This window comes from Oncorhynchus clarkii, unplaced genomic scaffold, assembly GCF_045791955.1.
Source record: "Oncorhynchus clarkii lewisi isolate Uvic-CL-2024 unplaced genomic scaffold, UVic_Ocla_1.0 unplaced_contig_12719_pilon_pilon, whole genome shotgun sequence".
Lineage (NCBI taxonomy): Eukaryota > Metazoa > Chordata > Actinopteri > Salmoniformes > Salmonidae > Oncorhynchus > Oncorhynchus clarkii.
In genome coordinates, this window is record NW_027261034.1 from 33,955 (window position 1) to 44,474 (window position 10,520).

Genomic DNA, 10,520 nt, shown 5'->3' on the forward strand with positions numbered 1-10,520 from the left:
AAATGAAAAGGTTGTGCAACACCGCCACCAACTGGACAGGGTGGAAAAAAGGAAAATAACACCATGTAAAATACCAAGTATGGGTAGCTGCAGCCCAATATGGTGACTAGGGTATGAGCGAGTGGGTGTGTTGAAATGCAGAGTTGCAGTTTTAAAGCCAATTTCTTGTAAATCTACACATTTTATCATAAGGGGTCCTCCAGATAGCATATGATAGCAAAATGTGTAGATTTGCAGGAAATTAGCTTTAAAACTGCAAATTTTATGTCAGCCTAATGGAAAAATAGGAACAAAAGAATGAAATGAGCTATAAAAACAGCACATTGTTTTCTCTACCCCATGGCAACGAGTGTAGAATTGCTGGAAATTAGCTTTAAAACTGCAACATTTTATCTTGGCCTCATGACAAAATCTGTAATATAGAATTATAAAACTGCAAATGTTTCCCTCTGCAACATGGCAAAATGTGTTAAAATGCAGTGAGTTAGCTGTTTTCCCGGGCCCCAAATGCAGTAGATCGAGTAGGTGTGTTTTGTATCAGGAGAAAGTTGATTGCATTCATTTTGGAACAGGGCTGCCTCCTGTTCAAAGCCCACGGTGAAGTCGGCTCAAAACAAAAGTGACGTAATTAGGCACATGGAGTAATGAATAGGGTTCTGTGTTTAAACTATCTATAACGTAGGCTATTTAGCCGACACTTTTATCTACTTCATTAAATCAGCATTTCCTCATCTCCCATCCTCTATCGTAGTCGCTCCTCTTTTACACCAGCTGCCAAACTAACCCTGATTCAGATGACCAGTCTACCCATGCTAGATTATGGAGACGTAATTTATAGATCGGCAGGTATGGGTGCTCTCGAGCGGCTAGATGTGCTTTACCATTCAGCCATCAGATTTGCCACCAATGCTTCTTATAGGACACATCACTGCACTCTATACTCTTCTGTAAACTGGTCATTTCTGTATACTCGTCGCAAGACACACTTGTTGATGCTTATTTATAAAACCCTCTTAGGCCTCACTACCCCCTATCTGAGATATCTACTGTAGCCCTCATCCTCCACATACAACACCCCTTCACTACCCCCTATCTGAGATATCTACTGTAGCCCTCATCCTCCACATACAACACCCCTTCACTACCCCCTATCTGAGATATCTACTGTAGCCCTCATCCTCCACATACACCACCCCTTCACTACCCCCTATCTGAGATATCTACTGTAGCCCTCATCCTCCACATACAACACCCCTTCACTACCCCCTATCTGAGATATCTACTGTAGCCCTCATCTTCCACATACAACACCCCTTCACTACCCCCTATCTGAGATATCTACTGTAGCCCTCATCTTCCACATACAACACCCCTTCACTACCCCCTATCTGAGATATCTACTGTAGCCCTCATCTTCCACATACAACACCCCTTCACTACCCCCTATCTGAGATATCTACTGTAGCCCTCATCCTCCACATACAACACCCCTTCACTACCCCCTATCTGAGATATCTACTGTAGCCCTCATCCTCCACATACAACACCCCTTCACTACCCCCTATCTGAGATATCTACTGTAGCCCTCATCCTCCACATACAACACCCCTTCACTACCCCCTATCTGAGATATCTACTGTAGCCCTCATCCTCCACATACAACACCCCTTCACTACCCCCTATCTGAGATATCTACTGTAGCCCTCATCCTCCACATACAACACCCCTTCACTACCCCCTATCTGAGATATCTACTGTAGCCCTCATCCTCCACATACAACACCCCTTCACTACCCCCTATCTGAGATATCTACTGTAGCCCTCATCTTCCACATACAACACCCCTTCACTACCCCCTATCTGAGATATCTACTGTAGCCCTCATCCTCCACATACAACACCCCTTCACTCCCCCCTATCTGAGATATCTACTGTAGCCCTCATCTTCCACATACAACACCCCTTCACTACCCCCTATCTGAGATATCTACTGTAGCCCTCATCCTCCACATACAACACCCCTTCACTACCCCCTATCTGAGATATCTACTGTAGCCCTCATCTTCCACATACAACACCCCTTCACTACCCCCTATCTGAGATATCTACTGTAGCCCTCATCCTCCACATACAACACCCCTTCACTACCCCCTATCTGAGATATCTACTGTAGCCCTCATCCTCCACATACAACACCCCTTCACTACCCCCTATCTGAGATATCTACTGTAGCCCTCATCTTCCACATACAACACCCCTTCACTACCCCCTATCTGAGATATCTACTGTAGCCCTCATCCTCCACATACAACACCCCTTCACTACCCCCTATCTGAGATATCTACTGTAGCCCTCATCCTCCACATACAACACCCCTTCACTACCCCCTATCTGAGATATCTACTGTAGCCCTCATCCTCCACATACAACACCCCTTCACTACCCCCCTATCTGAGATATCTACTGTAGCCCTCATCTTCCACATACAACACCCCTTCACTACCCCCTATCTGAGATATCTACTGTAGCCCTCATCTTCCACATACAACACCCCTTCACTACCCCCTATCTGAGATATCTACTGTAGCCCTCATCTTCCACATACAACACCCCTTCACTACCCCCTATCTGAGATATCTACTGTAGCCCTCATCCTCCACATACAACACCCCTTCACTACCCCCCTATCTGAGATATCTACTGTAGCCCTCATCCTCCACATACAACACCCCTTCACTACCCCCTATCTGAGATATCTACTGTAGCCCTCATCCTCCACATACAACACCCCTTCACTACCCCCCTATCTGAGATATCTACTGTAGCCCTCATCCTCCACATACAACACCCCTTCACTACCCCCTATCTGAGATATCTACTGTAGCCCTCATCCTCCACATACAACACCCCTTCACTACCCCCCTATCTGAGATATCTACTGTAGCCCTCATCTTCCACATACAACACCCGTTCACTACCCCCTATCTGAGATATCTACTGTAGCCCTCATCCTCCACATACAACACCCCTTCACTACCCCCTATCTGAGATATCTACTGTAGCCCTCATCTTCCACATACAACACCCCTTCACTCCCCCCTATCTGAGATATCTACTGTAGCCCTCATCTTCCACATACAACACCCCTTCACTACCCCCTATCTGAGATATCTACTGTAGCCCTCATCTTCCACATACAACACCCCTTCACTCCCCCCTATCTGAGATATCTACTGCAGCCCTCATCTTCCACATACAACACCCCTTCACTACCCCCTATCTGAGATATCTACTGTAGCCCTCATCCTCCACATACAACACCCGTTCACTACCCCCTATCTGAGATATCTACTGTAGCCCTCATCCTCCACATACAACACCCCTTCACTACCCCCTATCTGAGATATCTACTGTAGCCCTCATCTTCCACATACAACACCCCTTCACTACCCCTTATCTGAGATATCTACTGTAGCCCTCATCCTCCACATACAACACCCCTTCACTACCCCCTATCTGAGATATCTACTGTAGCCCTCATCCTCCACATACAACACCCCTTCACTACCCCCTATCTGAGATATCTACTGTAGCCCTCATCCTCCACATACAACACCCCTTCACTACCCCCTATCTGAGATATCTACTGTAGCCCTCATCTTCCACATACAACACCCCTTCACTACCCCCTATCTGAGATATCTACTGTAGCCCTCATCTTCCACATACAACACCCGTTCTGCCAGTCACATTCTGTTAAAAGTCCTCAAAGCACACACATCCCTGGGTCGCTCCTCTTTTCAGTTCGCTGCAGCTAGCGACTGGAACGAGCTGCAACAAACACTCAAACTGGATAGTTTTAATCTCCATCTCTTCATTCAAAGACTCAATCATTGACACTCTTACTGACAGTTGTGGCTGCTTCACATGATGTATTTTTGTCTCTACCTTCTTGCCCTTTGTGCTGCTGTCTGTGCCCAATAGTGTTTTGATAAGAGAATTATGTTCTCCAGGTACATCACCCAATTTAATTATATTACTCAGTCTGTAAACCAGAATGTGTAAGATCCTGGTCGAATGAAACAGACGGAGCCCAGCTAAAATAGTCAAAAAGGTTTATTCACGGGAACGTTCTGAAGACAAGAATACAAATCAATTCATTTTATACTGACTTCTCACGCCCACATTCACACAACCATACGCGCACACACATTCACACAAACAGACGCACACAATGTCCTCACTACCCAGCCGACAGAGATTAGGGAGACCTTGAGCCGTACTCCCTGTTCTCTCCCAAATCTCTGGTCAGGTCGGCGACAAATTTTGCTCAGTCTGTCTTTAAAATTCCATAAAGACAAACATTAGCTATATTGTTTTACCCAAATTCTGACTAGAACTACACATTTATTAATTATAATTTTATACATTCTAACCAATTCCATACAATTATATGATTTCAGGGTGGAATATTCTAATCATTCAATTAACAGATAAATCCCATTAACATGTTTGTACCATGATTTGTGCTGCTGCCATGTTGTGTTGTCATGTGTTGCTGCCATGCTGTCTTAGGTCTCTCTTTATGTAGTGTAGTGGTGTCTCTCTTGTCGTGATGTGTGTTTTGTCCTATATTGTTATTTTAATCCCAGCCCCCGTCCCCGCAGGCCTTTTGTCTTTTGGTAGACCGTCATTGTAAATAAGAATTTGTTCTTAACTGACTTGCCTAGTTAAATAAAAATACAGAAAATAAAATTATCCAAAAGAAACTTAGTCATGCGTGCATACATTTTATGTATGGGTGTTCCGAGCAGGAAAGGAACTCAAGCCTAGCGTTACAAGCACCATGCTCTACCAACTACAGAGGACCATATCTGCCTTCCCAAATGGAAACTAGTTTAGTTTAAATGTGTATTTTATGAAAAAGAGATGTATGTTTCTAGACGATGCACAATGCTGCCTTGTTGACATGACCCAGCGGCACAGATTACTGTTCCATTTGAGAAGGGCGCTCCTCCCTCCCCGCTTTGACCCTTTCAAATCACGGGCCATAGACCGCTGCCCCCCAGTTCAGCATAATCAAATGTCTCTGTCTACTGTCCCCCAACAGAGTGTAAAGTAGCTGCCTAGTAGCCAACATCAAGGTGATAGTCACAGTAAGCAACAGTCTAACTAACCTATAGCAGAGTTCTTTTCAACACACCCACTCCTTTCCTTTCAACATGCCCACTCTCCCATACTCTGGTTCCCATAATGGACTGCAGCTACCCCATTCTCTAAAATACCCCAAATCAGAGAGGAATAGATGAAGCACTGAAGCAGTATATAGATGTCTGCCCAAATGCATTATTAAACAACAATCCACTGTTTGAGCACACACAACTTGAAAACAACACTATCTGTTTTTATTTCATTCCAAAAACGTGTATGACTGAGAAACATGTAAGTATATACACATTATAAACTCCTATTGTTCAAACTTCTTCCCCTAGGAACCTTTTTTCACTCCAACAGCAATCTCTTCCTTCACCACCACTTGGTTTCCAACGTCCTTATTATATCCTCCATCTTTTCAGTCCTTGTTTGAAAAGCTTTCTCATTTACATCCAGTTCTTCATGTCCTTGTCTCCTAACCCCTCATGACCTCCAGGGCCACCCTGCAGCTCATGGCCACCCTGCAGCTCACACAGGTGTGGGTGTAGTCCTCCTCCCCAAGTTTCATCTCCTCATATCTCTTCAGCTCTGAGTCCTGGCTGACCGTGCTCCATTGACTGCACTGATTGCACTCCACACGGACTTCCCTTTGAGGTGGCTGGGCATCTAGTATGACAAAGGTCCTTCCTTTTATCCCATTATCCTTCAATGCAAACAGGTTGGTCAAAGCACAAGTCAGTATAAACACTCAACTAAAATATGATACAATTCTATTTCTATGTGCATTTTCTTCATTCATTCAATGGGAATCAATAATATGAGTATGTTTTGTTGTAGGAGTGGTAAAGTGTAAACACGGGCAGTCTCCAACTTACAGGCAGCTTTCTTGGTGAGGTGGAGACAGACTGAGTCCCTCCGCAGCGCAGCAGAGACAGGGGTATTTGTCTGGTGGTGGGGTGCTCTTTGCAGCAGAAGCTGAACACACTGGCAGCCAGGTAAACATCCCAACGATCAGGATGTTCTTTCACCAAATCTGACACCAACCTGTCCAGGTATATGATGAAAAATGTATTAAAACAAAACACATGCATATTATAATGGGGCAGGGTAGCCTAGTGGTTAGAGCGTTGGACTAGTAACCGGAAGGTTGCAAGTTCAAATCCCCGAGCTGACAAAGTACAAATCTGTCGTTCTGCACCTGAAAAGGCAGTGTTCCTAGGCCGTCATTGAAAATGAGAATTTGTTCTTAACTGACTTGCCTAGTTAAAATAAAATAACAAGTCAGCAAGTCAGTTGGGCTAGCATGACATGTGTTTGGATTCAGTAAACTGCCAAAAGATTATTGCAATCGTCCCAATTCTATTTACTAGACTATTATCCATAGTATAAGCTTTTAGAATCAGGTGGCTGTGTATGTAGCATGGTACATTGGAGGACAAACCGGTCTACAAGGGACTTTGTTACTGGATCCAGTGACACTCCCAGAGGACGGTAGAATATGAGTTGGCATGTCAGTTTCTTCAGATCACCCAAAGCCAAGTTGATCTGTAAAATTTAAAAAGAGAAGGGGAACTTAACAGGGGTTTGAACCAGTTCAGGGAACTGGACCAGAAAACAACAACATTTTTGGAGGAACAGAATCAGAACAGGGAACGAAAGTTGTTCCGGAACAGAACAGTTGTTTGAAAACCATGGGAACCGGTTAATAAAGTAATTTTACTTTCCAGGCCCACAAAAAATTGCTACAAAGCGTCTATGCAAAGCCCTCACTCTGTCACTCAGAAACGTATTCCAGTGCCTGCCTGCTGAACATCAAATCAAATTTGATTGTCACATATGCTGAATACAACAGGTGTAGTAGACCTTACAGTGCTGGTCAGAACAGTGGAATGGAACTACACAAATTATGATTTTGTTCAGAGCGAAACAAATGGAAAATAATTTTGGTTCCACCCCCGGTACTTGATATTCATGAGATAACTTAGTGCAAAACTTAATTTCCCCCCCAAAACATTTTTATTTGGGGCAGTACAGTAACACTTACATCCATACATGCATGCATGCATGCATCTCTTACCTCTAAAATGTGTGCTCGAGTCAAACAAGACAGGATTCCAACAGGGAAGCCAAAGCGAGAGATGAGGTCAGAGATGATTTTGGCAATCTCTTTACTGTTGTTGGTCTTCATGGGGTAGGCTTCCATCCATTTGGAATAGTAGTCCATTACAGTTAGTACAAACTTGTGTCTACTTTTGGTCTCTGGAAATGGTCCCTTCACATCCATTGTCAGCCAATCCCATTTCTCCTTGATCTGGTTCAGATGAAGTAATTTTCAGTTATAATGTGTAGTTTCTTTGTGTAGTTATAATGTGTAGTTATAATGTGTAGTTAGTTATATGTGTAGTTATATGTGTAGTTATAATGTGTAGTTATAATGTGTAGTTAGTTATATGTGTAGTTATAATGTGTAGTTAGTTATATGTGTAGTTATGTGTAGTTATAATGTGTAGTTATAATGTGTAGTTATATGCACATCCATTAACATGAGGTAATGGGCTGGGGAATACACACGACAGTAACCCTTTAAGCTGACATGGGTCAAAATAATGTTATTGCCCGCTGTCCAGAATACAATGGTCTGTCAGAAACCTTACCTTGATTGCGTGCTTGGGGATGAAGATCAGACCTTGCTTTTCTAAAGTTGCAGATGGGATCTGAAATTGTCAGGAGTTCAGTTATTAAAGCACGCGTATGGAAAGGTTTAAGGTTATAGAAGACCTTTATAGGATGCTGTAATCATACACGCAACTGGCCCTAGAGGTCCGGGCCTCATCAACACCGTTTTGGTTGGGAGTAACAGTGACACTACTTTTCAACACGCTCCTCCCTGGGATTTTTGAGCAGGTACTGTGCATTAAGCTGTTTGGATGGAAACATGTGGAATATTTGGCAGAAGATACATACATGGTTGTTCTGTAAGGTCTGTAAGGAATTAGGGGAACCCTTCCCAACCAACAATTTTGATGAGCTCAATCAGCTTCATAATGAGGGCTAACTCACAACTTACTTCTTTAGGCATGTCTTTTACAGCCCAGTCAATACTCTGAAAAACAAATAAATACTAAATAAATAAGCATGAATTAAATATTTGTAAAAAAATAATCTTTAAAAAAAATCTAGATAAGAGTGATATGTACTTTGTACCTGTGGAACACAGTAATCGTCATGGAAACGACTTGGGTGCCATATACTGTGGTTTAAGTAGGTGGGTGGAGACTTCTCCCGTTGTGTCGACTCCTCAGGAACAGGATCCTCTGGAAACTGAAATTACCAGTAGAGGCAAAATACACTTTTATTTGTGAAATTAAAAAGGGAAATACATATGTGGCATATCCTTTAGTGTAAACAGCAACACCAATGGAAAACTGGTAGTACAGTTTACATATCCTTTAGTGTAAACAGCAACACCAATGGAAAACCGGTATTACAGTTTACATATCCTTTAGTGTAAACAGCAACACCAATGGAAAACTGGTATTACATTTTACATATCCTTTAGTGTAAACAGCAACACCAATGGAAAATCGGTATTACAGTTTACATATCCTTCAGAGTAAACAGCAACACCAATGGAAAACCGGTATTACAGTTTACATATCCTTTAGTGTAAACAGCAACACCAATGGAAAACCGGTATTACAGTTTACATATCCTTTAGTGTAAACAGCAACACCAATGGAAAACTGGTATTACAGTTTACATATCCTTTAGTGTAAACAGCAACACCAATGGAAAACCAGTATTACAGTTTACATATCCTTTAGTGTAAACATCAACACCAATGGAAAATCGGTATTACAGTTTACATATCCTTTAGTGTAAACAGCAACACCAATGGAAAATCGGTATTACAGTTTACATATCCTTCAGAGTAAACAGCAACACCAATGGAAAACTGGTATTACAGTTTACATATCCTTCAGAGTAAACAGCAACACCAATGGAAAACCGGTATTACAGTTTACATATCCTTTAGTGTAAACAGCAACACCAATGGAAAACCGGTATTACAGTTTGCATATCCTTCAGTGTAAACAGCAACACCAATGGAAAACCGGTAGTACAGTATTACATTTTTTAAAGTTGCATTTCTCACCAAGGTTACTCTTTTCCTCCTTCCGGCTGTTTTCTGAAACTACAAGAACTCAACAATAAAACACAAAGTTCAACTCAACCAACAAAGCCAAAGCACGTTTCAAGAATCCCTCATATGCTAAATTCACAACCGCCAGACTGTTAGGTCTAATAGTTTAAATGAAAACAACACACCTGTCTCAATTTACTAAATACCTTTTTTTGTAGGTGACTAGGAAAGGCAAAGATAGTTGGTATTGCATCATCACGTAAACGCACTGTCTGCCCAGTTCTATCCATGCACCTCTCCTCAAAATGCTCTGAGCACAGTAAGGAATGAGGGGTTGGCTGCCAGTCTTTCCATTTCATCTGACCCACCCACTCTTTTATTCGTTTAGGATCACGCTTTGGAAAGCTGTTAACATAGGAAAAATGTTAAAAGAACCAAATGTAAACAACAGGGCAATCTGTGATTGTAACATACATTTTTGAACTTTTAAATGAATTATATATAACCATTGATTCTTGAAGAATATAACTTAGAAATGCACCATGAGCTTAGTTCAACTGTCATACCCCATCAGAACCCAAAATATAAAAGTGTAATTGTAAACAAACACTTTATAGCCTCACAACATTGCTAAAACTATAATTTTGACATCATGGATGGTCACTCTGATCAGTCCTTGCATTCATAGCTATGTCTGTGAACTTGACATTAGTTACATTCTCCAGCCCCATCCCTCATCTATTTACCAAAATCAGTGGCGAGGCTTTGTTATTGTTATTGTTTGAAATGCAAATCGAAAAAGACAAGGGATGAAACAGCGAGCACTTAGGCCGGGGTACTAAGGGGTGTTCAGTTGTTTAGACGTTACACGTTCTTTATGATAAGGTAACTAACATTTATGTCACATTCGCCTAAATCAAGGTATAGCCGATGTATTACTGGAAATCTTAAACTAGCTACACAAGCTAACCAAGACCTGTAGCTAACGTAAGCTGATTAGCTAGCTGTCCAAATGTCGACGTTAATCAGATGCTGAAAGCCTACCTGTGAAATGTAACCTTGTTTGTTTTATGTTTAACATTTTTAAACGTATTCCTACAGTTGAAAGCTGAACAACGCCCTGGCATTTTTGCTCGGTAGCTAGTTTTAGCTAACAACTATTAGACCAAGGAATGTAAAAAAATAAACAAGGAAGTGACACACAGGAAGTTAACTTTTTTTC

At 42.0% G+C, this 10,520-nt stretch overlaps 1 protein-coding gene across 2 annotated transcripts; it reads right to left on the reverse strand.

Annotated features, from left to right (window-relative positions):
- Positions 1 to 4,100: 4,100 nt before the first annotated feature.
- On the reverse strand, positions 4,101 to 10,497 carry LOC139403888 (uncharacterized). Of its 2 annotated transcripts, none has more exons than XM_071147081.1 (10): positions 10,343 to 10,497; positions 9,505 to 9,703; positions 9,311 to 9,349; positions 8,359 to 8,475; positions 8,222 to 8,257; positions 7,809 to 7,868; positions 7,232 to 7,465; positions 6,596 to 6,699; positions 6,030 to 6,198; positions 4,101 to 5,857 (listed from the first exon to the last, which is right to left on the reverse strand). In XM_071147081.1, exons 1-10 carry the CDS (start codon positions 10,423 to 10,425, stop codon positions 5,630 to 5,632), a joined length of 1,269 nt encoding a protein of 422 aa, XP_071003182.1. In that variant the 5' UTR covers positions 10,426 to 10,497; the 3' UTR covers positions 4,101 to 5,629. The 2 variants fall into 2 exon arrangements, with proteins under 2 accessions (XP_071003182.1, XP_071003183.1); XM_071147082.1 differs by having other exon boundaries at positions 5,510 to 5,820.
- Positions 10,498 to 10,520: the final 23 nt, after the last annotated feature.